This window comes from Sminthopsis crassicaudata, chromosome 4 (genome assembly GCF_048593235.1).
Source record: "Sminthopsis crassicaudata isolate SCR6 chromosome 4, ASM4859323v1, whole genome shotgun sequence".
Lineage (NCBI taxonomy): Eukaryota > Metazoa > Chordata > Mammalia > Dasyuromorphia > Dasyuridae > Sminthopsis > Sminthopsis crassicaudata.
The window spans coordinates 133,320,616-133,338,407 of record NC_133620.1 but is presented as its reverse complement, the minus strand read 5'-3'; the positions used below and the strand labels follow the sequence as shown (position 1 = coordinate 133,338,407).

At 37.3% G+C, this 17,792-nt stretch overlaps 2 protein-coding genes across 5 annotated transcripts in view; one reads left to right on the top strand and one right to left on the bottom strand.

The window, feature by feature from the left end:
* Positions 1 to 3,935, top strand: part of TMEM181 (transmembrane protein 181) — a 98,877-nt gene extending 94,942 nt beyond the window's left edge. For all 4 annotated transcript variants that reach the window (XM_074309414.1, XM_074309415.1, XM_074309416.1 and 1 more), the window contains one exon: positions 192 to 3,935. In XM_074309414.1, coding sequence (XP_074165515.1) covers positions 192 to 270 — 79 coding nt within the window. In that variant the 3' untranslated portion in view covers positions 271 to 3,935. The remainder of the gene's footprint in view (positions 1 to 191) is intronic.
* Positions 3,936 to 4,786: 851 nt separating this feature from the next.
* Positions 4,787 to 15,942, bottom strand: DYNLT1 (dynein light chain Tctex-type 1). The gene is made up of 5 exons (XM_074309418.1): positions 15,653 to 15,942; positions 13,096 to 13,137; positions 5,906 to 6,029; positions 5,731 to 5,808; positions 4,787 to 5,261 (listed from the first exon to the last, which is right to left on the bottom strand). Exons 1-5 carry the CDS (start codon positions 15,677 to 15,679, stop codon positions 5,191 to 5,193), a joined length of 342 nt encoding a protein of 113 aa, XP_074165519.1. The 5' UTR covers positions 15,680 to 15,942; the 3' UTR covers positions 4,787 to 5,190.
* Between the last annotated feature and the right edge of the window lie 1,850 nt (positions 15,943 to 17,792).

The following is a 17,792-nucleotide window of genomic DNA, read 5'->3' as shown; positions in this document are numbered from 1 at the left end:
ATATGGAGTTGGGTATAAGGAGTTGGAAGGTGAGAATATAGATCATATAAATTGAATATTAAAAAAAGAGAGACACAAAGTATTTCTTGAAATAAGTACTACATAGAATGGTGAGTCATTTGGGGAGTTAAGAATTAAATATATACCTGTTGTTAGAAAGAGAATGCTTTCAAAGATCTCTTTGTTAATAGGAGTGACTATGAAGAAATGCCCCTGCAGAATGGCCAGGCCATCCGAGCCAAGTACAGAGAAGAATCTGATAGCGATTGATGGTGTTCCAGCAGAAACCAGTGTGGCTGGCTAGAGAAGGCCTTGGACAGTTTTCCCCTCAGTGCTCCAGCTCTCCAGCCTTCCCTAGCCATCTGCCTAAAGCTGAAGGTTTCCTCACAACAAAGGCATTTTCCATTTACCTCTTTATGTTTACTGATTTTTTAAAGACCAACCAGGACCAAAGGAAAAATGACAGCACTGGGCAAAAGCAGCATTACCAGGATAGCAAGATGAGAGGGGGAGGGGGCCTCTTGGAATACTTTTAAGTCAGAGCATCATTTCCTTGGAGCCAAAGTAGCTACTCCTGAACTGAAGGTTTCAAAGTCCTGTGGTATCCCAGAGCTGCCAATGCCTCTCAGTCCCCCTCATTTTGCGTTTTAACTTTGTATGCACTAATCTTTTGTAGCATGTTCTCTTGAAGTGATGTCAAAGCACTTCAGGGTCACTAAGTGGCCCAGTGGAAGGAATGGTGGAGACAGGATGAACTCATGTGAGTCTTGCCCCAAGTATTTACTGGCTGTGTGACTCTGATTAAGTCCTATCCCCTCTTGGAGCTCCTGTCAAGAGAGAGTCATTATAGCACCTACCTCACAAGGTGGTTGTGAGGCTGGAAGGATCCGAGGTAGAGAAAATGCTGTGCAAACCTTGCAGCGCTTCACAAATGCCGGATAGGATGGTTACACAGGAAAATAGCAATGTTCTCCTTTCCTCTCTCCACAGACATTCTTTTCTTTAACTCTAAGGGAACCCTAAGAACTTGCGACTGCCTCATGGGGGCAGTGTGCACTGTTTGGTGGCAAACACTAAGAAGCTGGAGTTAAGTTATTCTCCAGTTTAGAAATAAAGCATTCAGCTGAGGCTCAGCTGCTGCCTTACCAACAACGGAAGGGTTGTGTACCTCCAAATATGCAGTAGTCTCAGAGACTGGCTCCTTCCACCCCCCCTAATATAAACAGGCATTCTAAACCATTGATAGCTTCAATAGGAAAGGTACTACTGCTAAGCCTTTAGTCCAGGACATGTAAGTGCAAAATTATCCCTGCACATTATTTTCCCTTCTCATATTGAGGTTGGGCTAGGGGAGAGAAAATGTGACAAATCCAATAAAGAGTAGAGTCTGTGCAACTTCAGAGCTCCACTACACAAATAAAGCAATGACTAGAACAGTATGCTGAAAAGTTTTTTCTGATGTATATTGAAAAACCAGTAAAATTAAATAAATTTCATGTCAATTTTTTAACAAAGTTTGTCCAGAAAACCAATTTCAGGGAAAATTCTGTCAAGAAACTCAATTGGAGCTTCATGTTAACAAAAGTCACTATTTATGGGTCAGTTTTGAAGTTCCAGTGCCATGGTAACACACTGTGAAAGGCCCTCAAGAATTTTCAATTTCCCTTTTCCTGAATTAATTTAAAAGCAGAGTACAGATGCCTTTCACATTTCTTTCTGCATCTTCCGCCTAGTCTTTGACCTGATGTGCACTGTGGAAACCCAACAGATGATGTCCTGGAGAACAGGCATAAATAAAGAGTATAATGTATGATGCATGCTTAGTAGTCCAGTACCCTTTTCCTGTGTACCCACATTCACATGTCTCTTGTGTGCAATTAGAATTATGCTCTTTAACCTGCAGTGCTAGGACCTCAGTTGTCCATGGGAATGTTCTTCATGGTGATACACTACAATTACCTTTTTTTTTCATAAGTTAACCTTTAGTGATGTGATGGTACCGTTAATTACCTCTGTTGCTTAATATGGACTTCCACTTAGATTTCTGTAGTTTTTATAAGCCTTGTTAAAAAAATCAATATTGGAATTTAAATTACTGTAAGATCACAAAGATGATTCAAGGTTTACAGTTTTTATATCTGTAATGTCAGTTACTTGGTATTTTATTGTGTAGTCAGTGATATGAGTAATTTTTAAAATAGAATTTTAATATATCTTCCATCAGGCCTACTTTAAAAATAATTTTAGGTTAAGATAAGGCTTGTGCCAGTAATAGATTCCAGAATGTATTTTACTAGTTTTATTATAAATAATTGTTATCTGTGATTTGGAATGCTTTTGTTTTTCATGTAAATAGTGAGGGGATTTTGAAATCCACATGTAGAACCCTGTTTTGAAAAGATCATTTTTTACTTGCAAGGTGAAATTCGGCTTTCCATTGACATCTTTGATTTTATTCTTCAAGTGTCAACATCATTGAATTTAATAATGTGGGAGAATGGATACATATTTAAATTTTTTGCTTATTTCACATATTTATAAGAGTTCCTACTTAAGAAATGTAATACTATTAATTTTTTTTTCACATTCCAACTATTTATGAAAGAGTTCTACTTATGGGGAAAATGCTCTTTTTATTAAACCAGGTACTTTCTATTTCTTTATTTGGAGTAACATGTTTATATTCAAGTGTTATATTATCCAGTCATGTAAAAATTAGCTGTTACTTAGCTTTTAACACATAGAATAATATTTACCACCTAGTAATTAAGCTAGACATTACATTTTGCTGGGAACAGTTTCCTGATTTTTTTTCCACAGGGCTGGGGGCATGAATCCAAACTTTGCAAATATATACTACAAAGCCAAAAAACTGGCTCTTGTTCTTCCTTAGTAACAACTTAAATGGAGTTTTGGGAAAATATGACAGAATTTTGCACTTTGGACCAGAATAATGCTATGTGCTAGAAGATGGACCTCAACATCTTAGTTTTGTTTTGATGAAGGATAGAAGAAAAATTGAGCTTTCACTTTATATATGTTTTATGTTTATTATTTAATCACAGCAATAAAGACCTTTTCCTTCCTGGTTTAATCATCTTTCCCTCACATAATGGAATAACATAATAAACTCACTTCGATAAAGGCTATAGTACTGCCATATTTGCAGCTGTTTCCTAGAATGTGATAGCAGTTTTGCCAATTGTAATCCATGTAGGAACAATATCATTGGCCCCAGATGTTGATAGAATCACAATATCACTCTTAAAGACACTGGGACTTTTTCCCCAACCACTTTCTTTCTCTTTCCTATTCCCCATCAGTTTGGCTTATAATACATATTTTTTCAGTGTTTACCTATAAATTACTTTGAAAAATCAGTTTAGTAGTTCAGTCTAATATTTGGACTAACACTTTTTAATTAAAATGTACAAACAATTTAAAATACTACTTGGAAAATTACTTTTTTCCTACTCTTGTTATCCAGGGAAACCAATATATAGCTCTCACTTTTGCATATGTGCAAATCTATACTTTTTCTTAAAGAAGGGAATATTCTGAAATTGATCTTTTAAGTTGGATTTTTAAAAGAATCTAATAATTCCTTCTCTAGGTTAAAGGGAATTTATTTTATGCAGTGCCATCTTTTTATTCTTGTTTGATCTTGATTCTAAACGTATAGTGCTGTGAAATACAGAAGAGACTTGTACTATTACAAACTTTTTAAATAAAATTTTAATATTTATAAAATAAAATTGTATTTAAACTTGTCTACCAAAATGAAGGATTGTATGAGTGATATGTTAATTAATGAACTGTTACAGCTTTTAAGGAGGGTTGTCACATTCAAGAAGTGGTATTGTCATATCAAATAGTTTGCTTTTAGCAAATCTCATTTATTCATAAATAAACTTTTATATAGTCTGCCATCAAAATTTGTATCTAGATTTTATTTCCCTTTTTTGTATAATTGGCCCACTCAAAATGAGAGATTTAAAGGCATTATGGAAAAAAAGTCACTAGTCTTAATCTCATTGTTACAAATATTGGCTTCAGGTTTTGGTTCAGTAAAATGTAGTTTCCCTTCCACCCTTGTCTCTGCAGTGTTACAATTTGAAAAACAATTATTTTAAGACCTTAAAAAGTAGGTGTGAGATTAAGGTATGATTAAGAAGGAAGCTGTCTCTACATAGTTACTTCTAATCCTTACAAACTTTTATCATTTCCACTTGGTTTAATGTACTTAATGGAAAGGACATAATATTACTTTCAATACTGTTGAGAAGTACTGTTCGTTATAGTGGAAAGGCTGGCCTCAAAACCAACCTGACCATTTTCAACTGGTGCCCTGGGCACTGCTTCTAGGCTACTAAACTGCAAAGTTGCAGAGCGGTCTTAACACAATGGGAGAAGGACTTTTCCTTACCAGGCAAAAGCCTTACAGGTCTCAACCTCTAGTTCTAATACTACAATTGTTGCTATTTTTTTTATTGGGAAACCTTCATATATGGTTGATATCAAGACAACAGCTGTCACAGAAGCAGCCTATGAATATTTTTGACTGCTTTATCATTATCCCCTTACCACCATACATCTTAAGCCTTCAGACAAATAAAATGTTAACATTTCCTTATCTAACAGTCGTCACCCCATTTTTAGGCACTATCTATCCCTTTTTCACAGTATTTAATCATATATAAGCTATTACAAATGATTTTTCGACTGGATACCTAGGACTATTCAAAATTTCCAGAAAGTTAAAAAAAAAACAAAAAAACCCCCACAATTTATGAATTTTAATAATTTATTATTCTACTAAGAAAAGTATAAAGTGGGAAGTTAGTGTGTTATATAAATCATTTCAGAAATTAGAAAAAGTCATGCTGCAGCAGATTTCATCTTTTAGCACCTTTGAATATTTGGAAATAGTGAAGAGTTAAGACAAGGTAACAATACTGGATGGAGTACAATACTGGATGTCAACTTACAGTGAACAAAGTGAAGTATACAACCCATTGTAACAGTGTGGTCATTGGACTATTTTCCCCTACAATTTGAAAGTAGAAGATACTTTGCAAACCCTTTAAAAGTTTGATGATGAATTCCCAGTACGTAGGTAGACTATGGAATGGAAATGGTTGGGAAAAAAAACAAAACAAAAAAACATGAGGCTACACAATTTGAACAAAGTTAAATTGACAGTCCAAAGGCACTGACTATACAGTACATAGTCTTGTTCTCCCATCTCACAGTACAGCTTCCTATGGAAACAACAAAAAAAGCACATTTAGCATTTTAAATTTAAAAATTATTTTAATGAAGTACATATAATACAATTTTGGTACTTCTACTTGACATTAAGATATTGGGATATATTTAAGCACTTTGTCTCCTTTGTATCTCTCTATCTTTAGTTGTTTTCTTTGCTAAAACATCTCCTCCTATCCCATCTCCATCCATGATCTGGTTCCAAGAAACCATTTTTTTTCAATGGGTCTTCTGATCTCTCCTTCTTAACTAGCTGCCTGGGTCTCCTCTTTAAAATAAAAATAATCTTTTTATTCTACTATCCCAACTTCAGGTGGTCATTGTTTCTTTTCTCCTTCACTTTAATTTAATCACACCAAACATAAAAAATGTATTATAACAATTCCTTTAATCTAATCTTTTAGACTTTCAATAAAATAAATATGACAATTCTTGTGCAGTAAAATTAAAATAATTTCATACCATCACTGGTGTTATCCCAAAAGCAAGAGCTTGCTGTATGTAGCCCAGCTCCATTTTTCTGCATAATCACACAGGTCACTTAGAAAAGAGAAACTTTCATTAGGAAAATCCATGTGATGATAAAACATTGCTTCTCTATGCATCCACTTTAAATGCATTGTTTAAAAGTTCTTACCAATGTACTTGAAAGGTTTCCCCAACTTGGTAAGTTGACTCAAAGTCTGTTCCACTACATTTGTGGTCCACTGATTGACTTTGCTATGTTGGTAAGCATTACCACCAATTGCGCTTTCTATGGCCTGAGGAAGCAGAGGACAGGATATAGTTAAACATAACCACCCAAGTAGTTTATAACCAATCTGACATTTGCAAATTTCAATGACATAAAACTTCAAAAGTAAACATGAGCATTATTTTTGAAGAAAAGTTAAAACGAATATATGCCACTATTCGAAAAATTTCAGAGCTGGAAGGGATTTTGGAGGCAGCTTAAGTTATGCTTCTATCTAAACAAGAAATGCCTAGAAAATACCCTACAGGTGGATGTGGCTCTCTTCAACAATGAGATAATTCAAACCAGTTCCAATTGTTCAGTAAAGAAGAGAATCAGCTACACCCAGAGAGAACACTATGGGAAATGAGTGTGGACCACAACATAGCATTTTCACTTTGTTATTGTTTGCTTGCATTTTTGTTTTCCTTCTCAGGTTTCTTTCTTTCTAGATACGATTTTTCTTGTGCAGCAAAATAACTGTTTATATATACATATATGTGTATGGGACTGCCTGCCATCTAGGGGAGAGGGTGGGGGAGAAGGAGTGAAAAAGTTGGAACAGAAGGTTTTGCAAGGGTCAATGTTGAAAAATTACCCATGCATATGTTTTGCAAATAAGAAGCTATAATAAAATTAAATTTAATTTAAAAAAAGAAAATACACTACATAATTTAGGCAGCTTTTCCTTAAAGACCAGATCCACTATCTTTCAAAGATGCTCCTTTCACTTTTAGACAGCTTTTAGCATTAGGAACATTTTTCCTATTCAAATCTCAAATTTTCCTCTTTACAATTTCCACTAACTACTCCTAGTTATATCTTCTAGGACAAAATACAATATTTTTCAAGTGACCATGCTTTAAGTTACTGTGACCCCCTTAAGACTTTCTTTCTTCAAGCTAAATAAACAATCTACATTTCTTCAAGAGATCTTAACTATGAAGTCAACTCACCATCCTGGCTGAGCTGCTCTGGCTCCATATCAATGTCCTTACTAAAATATATTCCCAGAACTGATTATGATACTTGGGGTCAAATCAGGCCATAGTATTAGGCAGCCATGGTTCCAAAGTCCTAGACACAATGTCTTCCGCATAATACAACTAAAACATCAAATGAAGCTTGTAGTAAACTAAAACCAAAAGATCTTTTGCAGATACACTGCTTTCTAACCCCATTTTGTACATTTGAAGCTGATTTTTTTTTTAATTTGAGTCAGAAATCCTGGTTTTGAACAATATCTCCATTATCTATGTGACCCTGGCCAAGTCATTTAAATTCTTACCCTAAGGTTCTTCATCAAAAAAAAAAAAAAAAAAAAAAAAGTGATTGAACTATATGGCCTCAAGTTTCTTTTCCAGCTTTAAATTTGTAATCTTAAATATCTTATTTGTTTGAGCCCAATTTTTTAGCCTGACATCTGTTGGAATCCTATCTTTCATCCATTATGGCTATCTTTCCTAACATTGTGTGAGATTTGTCAAATAAGCCATATATAACTTTACAAGAATCTGGTCGTCTTAGACAAGTCTCATTTTTCCTCTTCATGAGAATTATTTGTATTTTCAAAATTCATTCTTGAGAGCATTTCATTATTCCTGGGCTAACTTTCACTACAGAATTTTAGTTCATGAAATCCCACCTATCCTTTCTCTAAACATTTTGAAACCTCATCTCCCAAAACATGAGGAATACAGCAGAGAAGGAAAGAGAAGCTAGGCACAATCTATCAAACTTTTTAGATGTCATGGTCACTTGAGTAAAGTGACCATGACATCTAAAAAGTTTGATAGATTGTTGTGCAAATTAGTTCTTTCTTATTGGTGAGACTCAAAATCACAATAAAATTTTCCCTTATTATCCACATTTTGAAGGATGGAATTATCAGAAAAGGAAATCAGCTGCTCTGCTTTGTATAGAAAACTAGCAGACATCCAAATAATTTTAAGTCTCCCTCACAACTATGATCATGACTTTAAGCAGAGGCTTGGGATTCCCACCACCCCCAATGCCTCACAGCATCATAAGTTTAAGGATTTTTTTTTTTAAGCTGAAGGGAACATTGGAGATCATCTGTTTCAAATTTCTTATCTTACAGATGAAGACAATGTTAAGATGTCAGGAGTAACTACTGTGAGATCCAAGTACTCAACTCCCAAATCCATACTCTTTGCACTTTTCCTTTTTGGATCAGATGGTCCATAGTATGTCCCTATGTTACAATGTTCCTTCTGGTTTTGGCTCTATTTAGATTCCCCAAATGTTCTCTCCTATGTGTATCTTCATATATCCTACTAATCTGTGTCTGCCTTTTCCACTTTGCTCTCTGGGCTTCGGCTTCATTTGTACAAATCCAGAAGTCTGCTTCAGCTGTATAGACAATCCTATAATCCTTTTATGTAAGATACGCTCTTCTCAAGCTCAACCAGTCATGAATCTCCTTCTAATCCTCAGGGATACATAAAAGTATCCAATTTTCTTCTTTGCTTTATACTTTCTAGTCCATTAACATAGCTTGTTTCTTTTACTAAGGTATATTTTAGTGTAGACATGCAAGGGCAGAGGTTTGATTGTTGGCTTTCTTGGGTTTTGTTTTTTGGACCATTTCTGCTATTCTTCCTATTTTTGTAGCTATTGTCCCTAGTACACCCAAGCTAGGTGAACTCTGTGTGTGTGTGTGTGTGTAAGAGAGAGAGAGAGAGGTGTTGGGGCTGCACTCCGTTTTCTCCCTCTACCTTCCTTTCTATTTTAAAGCTTTTTTGATTAGGTTTGTCTGAATGCAAGCACATTCATTCATTAATATATTATTGATACCTGCAGGCAGTGTGCTAGATGTTGGGGATACAAAGATAAACATAACATAGTATATACCTAATTTCATTTCAACCTTTTTACAACTCATGACCAAGTTAGTATGGCTACTCTTATCCTATCTTAAGAATTCAGAAAGGTAAGGCGGCATTAGTTGTATGATCTTATATGTACATAATAAGTGGCAAAGTCCAAACTTTAAATCAGTTCTAACTCTACTGAAATCAAGTGCTTTTCCTACTATACCATGTTGTCTCTATTGCAAGTATGTATTTCTGGATCCATGTTTGTGATTTCCACTACTCCCAGCATGTGAAAAGTATACTTTGCACACTCTCTCCAATTAATACAGACCAGCAACTAATCTGTAACTGAGTCTCAGAGAATGGCTGGGTCACTGAGAGATTACTACTTGTCCAGGATCATAGAGCAAAGACATAGCAAAGGACTTGAACAAAGTCTCTTCTTACTTCAAGGTTAGTTTGCTACCCACTGAGTTCACTCACACATACACATTAGTACTGGATTTAGTAAAGAGATGAATTAGCCACAATATTCCTCCTCAATTTAATGACAAAAGATTAAACTAGATGACTTAAATTCTTTTTTCTTTTTTGCTGAGGTAATTGGAGTTAAGAACTTCCCCAAGGTCACACAGCTAGGAAGTATTAAAGTGCCTGAAGCTGGATTTGAACAAGTCCTGATTCCAGGGCTGGTGGTGTTCTATTGACTGCACCATCTAGCTGCCCCTGGATGACTTAAATTCAACCATTAAACACTTGCTAAAGGATAGGTGCTATGCTTTATGAAAGGATTAGCTTGTATCCTAATGCAAACATATGCAAAAAACTAGCAATATTAATTTGATCTGAAAATATGCAAATGAACTGTCAAACTGTGTTCTGGCCTTTTTACCACAATTCTACACTTAACTCTATGTGCAGAGACCAATGCATTTCCAAGCTGTCACATTTAAGAATCAGCCAGTTTCCAAATTCCAAAAATTTAGGCTGAGCACAGAGGGAATGGAGTATGATGACCAGAAAGTAACCTGCACAAGTCATTCCAAACTATTCTGCCATGCATCATCCAACTCTACCTTCCCAGCTTTTTAGCCCCTCTTTATTTCTGGTCTTACCTCATTAGAAAGGAAACACTTTGATGACAGTGACAGTTTTGTTTTCTTGTATTTATTTGTATTAGTACAGTGGCCAGAAAATAATGTACTTAGATATTGTTTTATTATTCATTCAATTCTCTACAAGACTCTACATAGTTGCTAGAGTGTAGGGTGTGTTCTAAAGACTAGATGAGGGCTGCTTTACACCTTTGGTGTCCACCTAACCTCTCACCTGTGGCTTCAAGAACATGTACAGTAAACCATTTCAGCACATGGGCTAAACCAGGTTGAAGGTACCAAGGGATTTCAAACCCTACAGTGATGCATGTTAAGACTTCCCCTAGGGGAATGGGCGTATGAGAACAATTTATTACAAAGACCATGAAGGCAGCTGAAGCAGGTGTTGTGGTACACTTAGAGCTTGGTTAGATATCAGAGACACCAAAGTCATCCACTTCATCTCAAGTCATCACCAGTGGTCTTGACTCTTATTTTGCCACGAGGCAGTGGTACCTCTGAAAGAGAGAGGCCGATGATTTCATGTAATTCTGCCTCACTTAAATCCAGTTTATGACCAAATCCTGGGACAGTGGACAAGGGACACAGTTACTAGTTTAGAAACAGAAGAGATGATTTACTTCTTGGATTAAAGTAACCCAGTGTTAGAATTTTTGAGATTAAAAATAATTTGAGAGGAGCAAGCAGGTCCATTACTAAAGATAAAAGACTATAGTCTAAGACTTGTGTTACTGTTAACAAGCAATAGAAGACTAGTTACTCCAGAAGATGTTATAGTTCAAGATTCTGATTATTTAAAATTAATTTTTTTTAACTTTCTTATTTTCAAAACCACTTTTTCAACACTGGCCCTTGAAAAATTATGTGTTCCAATCCCCCGCCCCCCTCCCTTGATGGCTTATAATTCAATATAGTTTAAATATAGTAAAAATATGTTTAAAAATATGTTAAATCCAATATGCATACATATTTATATCATTATCTTGATGCACAAGAAAAATCAGACCAAAAGGTAAAAAAGAGAGAGAGAGAGAGAGAAAATTAAATTCAAGCAAACCAACAACAAAAAGAGTGAAAATGTTATGTTGTGAACCAAACGCAGTGCCCACAGTTTTGTCTCTGGGTGCAGATGGCTCTCTTAATCACAAGATCATTGGAACAGGCCTGAATCACCTCACTGTTGAAAAGAGGCATGTCCATCAGAACTGATCATAGTATAATCTTGTTGCTGTGTACAATGATCTCCTGGTTCTACTCACTTCACTTAGCATCAGTTCATGCAAGTCTCTCCAGGTTTCTCTGAAATCATCCTGCTGATGGTTTCTTTTCTTTCTTTCTTTTTTTAAAAATTGAAGCCTTTTAAAATTAGTTTTTCTTAATGCACTGGCAAAATTTACTGTCAATCAATCCTTCTACATTGTTGAAGAAGGAGAGATGTCAAACTCAGGCACCAGAAATATTTAATAATATAATTAGAAATACAACATGGTCAATAAAAATTTGTGGTTTTCTAAGTCAACATACAATCCTGAGATCTCTTTGTATTTCAGTTTGACAACAATGATACAGAACACGTGCTTTTTTTTTTTTTTTTTTTAAACTTTGCTTGTTGTTTAGTTACCAAAAACCACCACAATAAAGTAAACAAGTTGGGGCATGCCTGACTTTTTAAAAAATTAATTCAGCACAATTCCTTTTCACAGCATAATACTCATTTCCAAGTATCTGTGTTATTTCACTTTTGTGAAATGATACTGCATTTATATAATTTTATTAACACCTTTTTTTTTTTTTAAATAGAATTGCCATTCCCCCACATTCCCCAACCCACTGAAGCTTTCAGTATCACAAAGAAAAACTACAGAAAAACAACATCGTGACCATGGGGAATAACATATACAACCTTCTATCTACCTATAGTCTTTCCCTTCTCCAATGATCTGGAAGGGTGACAGATTCTCCAGGACTAATATTGGTCAGTCCAATTAATCACAGTTCAGCTACATTTTAGTTTTGCTCTCATTTCCATTTTTTAGTAATTGTGTAAATTGATGTCAGTTGAGATATTTAGAAAAACAATAAATTGTGATGGCAACATGAAAATGCCTAATTTTTCTTTTCTTTTTTTTGCTGAGGCAATTGGGATTAAATGACTTGCCCAGGGTCACACAGCTAGGAAATGTTTAGTGTCTGAACTCAAATTTGAACTCAGGTTCCCCTGACTTCAGAGCTAGTCCTAGTGCTCTATCCACTTCACCTCCTAGCTGCCCCAAATGACTGATTTTTCAATGCTAGGACATGGTGAATTTAACTACTGATTTAACTAATTAATTAATAATTAACTACTATTAAGGAAAAAAGAATTTGCCTTTTTCAGGTTTATCTTGTGTGACTTCTTATAGTTCAAAAGTATGCCATCACTTTACCAACTATTTAATGTTAGAATTAATTCTAAATTATGTGTAATGATAGAAAAGAGAAACAGAAAAATAAATTTAGATAACTTACAATCACTTTAACAAACATCATATGAAACCTAATAATTAGGACTAGTTTTGATTTTCATAATCTCCTTTTTCTCAATCTCATCAACTTTTAGTAAAAATACTAATAGTTGGCAAAAGTTGAGAGTTCAAAAACTTGGTGAAACAAAGAATGAACAGGTCAAACTAAAAAAATCACTTTGGAAAAATCAAGAATTAAAGATGGCAAATTAATCATGAAATTAGATCATTTATTTATTAAATTATAATTTCCTTTCAACCCCATTTTATATTCAAATTAGGTGCTGTGATGGCAAACTAATTTCCATATTACAGAAAGTTTTTTTTTTTTAATTTATTTACTATTAGTACATATGAAATTTTCCATCTATGGCACTCAAGTCAAACCTACAATCAATAAACACATCATAACTCTATCATTTTTAAATACAAAATTTACATCCTATGTATGGGGTAAGCATCATGCATAATTTAGAAATTCATGTAACAGTAAATTGTGAAGGTCATAGCTAATATATACAGTACCACTTAAAATAACTTTTAAGTTGTTAAATTTTCTTAATGCAGAATATTAAGCCACCAACACTGTTACTTTACCACTAAATTTAAAACTTAGAAACTTTTTGTTAATATCTTACCTCTTTTACAATGTTACTCACTTCATCGACCACGAAAGAAGTCTGACAAGAAAAAGAATGAGTAAAATTAAAATTGTGTAAAAGATTTGATTCCATTTTACATAAGTTTTTTTCATTTAAAATGAAGTTGAATAATGACCACAGAATTTTTAGAAATGGAAGGGATCTTAGGGTTATCTGAGTCAACCTCTTCCTTTCTCTCATTCTCTTCTCCACCCCCCTCTTCCCCCATTTTATTGATGGAGGAAAACACTCAAAAGCAAAATAACTTGCCCAAAGTGTCATTATTAATGGCTGAACTAGGATACAGGACTTCTGTTCATGTAGTTTTGTTTTTGTTTTTAATTATACAACAAAACCTGAAGACCGGCAGACTTTATTGTAAACCAACCTATATCTATAATTATACTGCTCAATTATTTAAAGTATTTAGTTTAGCATTTTAAAGGCAATAGTAGATGGAGTAAATTTTGATACTCTAGCTTTAAGCAATCTTTTTTGAAAATGTAAAGCATTAGAAGTCTTTATTTTGATTGATGCTGAATTCAATCAGCTGCTTTATACTTTAGTAGGTGTTTGACAAGTTTTTTTTTAGTGGTCAAAAAAATTAATTACCCTGCACTCAATCTGTTGATGGAACTTGTCATAAGGCTTATACTAAAAGCCTTTCTAGTTTGTTGGGCCTGTCACAGCTTAGGGACTGCTAGCATCAAAACTGACAAGTCAGTCCCCTTCTCGCCACAAGATATTGGAGCAGAACTTTAGTAATTATTACTTTCCCTCATGACACATTCCTAAAGACAAGTATAACAGGATTCTATGATCCTGTCATAGACTTTTTTCTTATTCCAAGAAGTCTAAAAAGCTCTTTGAGGAATAGCTTTCATGAAATCTGAACCAGAAAAGATAAGGGAGGGAGAAAGAGGGGAAAAAGAGAGAGAAGGGAAAGGAGGGAGAAGGAAAAGCCACTCAAAAATTTCAACACATTGGACTGGACTTGAATCCAGGCCTTCCTTAGATGTACTGGGTAATTTCTTCTACAAAACATCAGGGATAACATAACAGTGCAATTGTAAATGCAGTTTTCAAAAAATTACCCTATTAATATTGTGTATCATGCCATTTCCCAAGATTATAATGGCACATCAAAGGTCCTCACAGTTAGATATTTTCACAAATACTCTTTTAATTATCATTAATATTTCAGTAAGAAATATGTTGCCCTGATAGAAAATTAAGACTATTCAATCTTACTATCAAAATACAAACTATTTCAAGTGAAAAAAGTGGTAAGCACTTTTTAAAAAATCACTTGTAAATTTCACTAGAACTTGAATTTTGCGAGGGGGAGGAGGAGGGGGAAGCAATAAGTATCTGTCAAACAGTTAAGATCTACCATTACTTTAATCCATTGTAGCAGCAAATCCATTGTAAGACACCAAGGTTTAAAAAAAAAAAAAAAAAAAAAACCCTATCTTCTTATGCAAATAAAACATTTTCGGGGAGAATCAGTAAAGATTGTGCTATTATCAGTCAAAAACACTGAAATACAGAAATCTGCTGGTGAATCCTGGATGTACCTTCCAGGAAAGAAGACAAAGGGAGCTTTCACTGCAAGCATTTCTGCACTGCGCTTCCATACAGATGGCAAGTCCACAGCTGTCCTAAGAACTAGGGATCATTTGCCGATGGAGAGCAATACCTGACACGTTTTTGAGATACCACACCCCGGAAGAAGTCTTCCCTAGAACGGCTCTTTGAGGGGAATAGTCTCTCCTAGTAAGGCTCACAGAGCCCACAGGTGCGGTGTGCGCCACGCCCCTCACGACAAGGAGCACAGGAGTTAGGGAGTAATTCCTCCCCTCACATTATCCCTTTACATGAATGGGTTAGAGGGACGGGAAGCCCTCGCAGAGGGTGGGCTGCCTCCCGGGAAGCATCGGGCCACCCGCCCGCTCCCAGAGCGCACCGGACTAAGTTCCGAGCGGGTTTCTTTTAAAATAAGTGGCGCATATTTGCATACGGTCCCCAGGGATCGCCCAGGTTGGCCGATGTCTGTTTGGTTTAATAATCTCGGGTATGAGGGACGGCTCGCCGGGGTGTGGAGATGTGAAAACAACATTTTTAAAAATAACTGGTGTGTGAACGATTTTTGTAACCGTGAGTAAGGGCAACACTTCCCCACACGCCTCGGGAGGGGAGGGGTGGGGGGGAAGCCCTTGATCCGAGACCCCCCTTCTCCTCCTCGGACGCGCTCAGTCCCCCGAGGGTCCCCGGCAGCCGCTCCGGCGGGGGCGGGGCCCCGGAGCCCAGCTCGCGCTCTCCCGGGCCACCGGTCCGAAGCGGGCCGGGGGGGAGGGGGCGAGATCAGGAGGAGGTTAGAGGGGCGGAGGCCGCCAGAGTCGGTCCGGTCCATGACAAAGGACTGCGGCTGCGCCCCCGCCCCAGCCAGGATCCACGCTTCCCTCCTTTCCCCCTGCCCCTCGCTCCTACGCCCGTCACCTCCCTTCCTCAGAGGCTGACCCCCTCCCCGGACCCCGGACTTCGGCTGCCTCACCTCCTCAGAAGCCTGGAAATCGTCCATTTTCTCTGCTCAGCCGCCGCTGTCCGGGCGAGTACTACCTACTGCGCCTGCGCAGTGCCTACTGGAAGCCCTTCTCCGAGAGCCCGCCCCTTCCCAAGCCCCGCCCTGCCCGTAGCCCCGGCCCCGCCCCCCTGGCATTGTGGGCTGGCTGGCTCCTGAGGAGCTTTATGATGCTGAACTTTCAAATTCACCTGTCAGTTTCCAGCCCCTGGCTGGGACACTAGGGCTTTCGGCGCAGGCTCAGCTTCCCCCCTCCTCTGAGTTCCCTGGGGCGTCCGGACCAGGCGGAGGGACTGGGAGAGTTGATGGTACCCATGGAAACGGCTTCCCCGTGTTGCCAAGTTGTCTTGGAGTAGTCACAACAAAACCCGGGCCAGAAGGACTGGGTCACTTACCTTCCCCGGGATGGGGAACTGCCGGGGGGAGGGATGTTCTCAGACGCGCCCCGGGTCTATCTGGCTCGGAGGAATGCCTGGGAGGCCAGAGGGCTCACTGTTTCTTACCTCAGCAAACGTTTATTTAACAGGGACCGCATGTAAAGCGAAATGCTGGTGAAAGAAAGTTTAGTTCTTAGAAACCTGTATGGTACTGACCAACCAATCAGCATTGACCAAAAGCCTGCAATGGGACAAGCATTGGGGTAGGCCCTGGAGATACGGGGCTAACACGGAGAGAGAAGATTGGAGAGATAAAAGGGACGATGCTGAGGACGATCTACTGGGGAAGGGATGGGGACAGGATGCAGTGGGAAGACTGGCGGGCAATGAGAAGGCTCACTATTTGAAATTTGTGTGAAGAAATCTGGAGGAAGATTTTTTTTTTGAATGATGTGAGGGAGAGGATATTCTTGTCAAACAGTCTCTTTTCAGTGAAGTATAGAGTACCTTAGCTGAGCATCTTGCATTGGAAGACTTGAGGGAAGATAATGTTTGGGTAGTTGCTGTAAGAAGTGAAATAGAAAACTGATTTTAGAATTGTCTTCCTGCAGCGAAGGATTGTTGTGTATGCACTCAGCCTAATTCTGTTCATCTTCATGAATAAGAACAAACGCAAATGATGGAGTAATCCAGAGCTGGCTTTAGGTAAAGTGTGATGGGGATAGAACAAAGGAGCAAAGGATGCAGAATGGAGTGCTGTGTAGAGTTTAATCCATTCACCCAGAGGTCTTTTTTAAGGAATATAAGAAATTGCAATTAGGGTAGGTGGGGATAGCCTGGTAAAAATCACAATGAGGATATAAAGGACAGAGCCAGGAATTGTAAATCATGAAGAAAGATGTTTGATGAAAGATTATGATCAGTCATTCAACTAGCATTATTAAGTTCCTATTATGTGCTGAACACTATGCTAATCCTTGGGAACACAAAGGAGAAAGAACAATTCCTCTCAAGGAGCTTATATTCAAATGAAGGAGATAATACTAGGCATAAGTGCCGATAAATTAGAGATAATTAACTGAAGATACTAAGCATAAGAAAGTGAAGCATTAGCTCAGATCTGATGGAAGCTGAGGAAGATGGAAGACAAAGGTGAGAATGGAGAGACTTTCAGGCACCGAAAACAGCTAGGGAAGATGTCTGAAGTAAGGAAACTGGGTGTTGGGGTGAAGAACATAATGAGATCAGTATTACTGTACTCCAGAGTACGAGGTAGAGGGAATAGTATGTAAAACATAAGATGACTGAAAAAATAAGGACTAGGATTGGGGGGATTTTAGAAGACAAATAGAAGGTTTTATATTTGATTCAATAGGGAACCACTGGACTTATCAAATAGAAGTAGTAACATGGTAAGATCTTCACTTCAGTTTGACAGCTGAATGGAGAGTTAGAATGCAGAGAGACAAGGAGACCAACTAATTGGTTACTAACATTCTAGATATGAGATAAGAAGGCCTGTCCAGGGTGGAAAGAGTATCAGAGGAGAGAAAGGGGTGTATACTGGGATGTTCAAAAGCAGAAATGACAAAACTTGGTTTGTAAGTGCTTGGGACAAAAAGGCCTACCCAAAATGACTACTCAGAGATCACTCATAAAAAGCAGAATTATTTATTAGAATCTCGAGAAGCGGACCCCATCCTGGTCTGTGAGCCAAATTCACAGCAGGAGAGAGC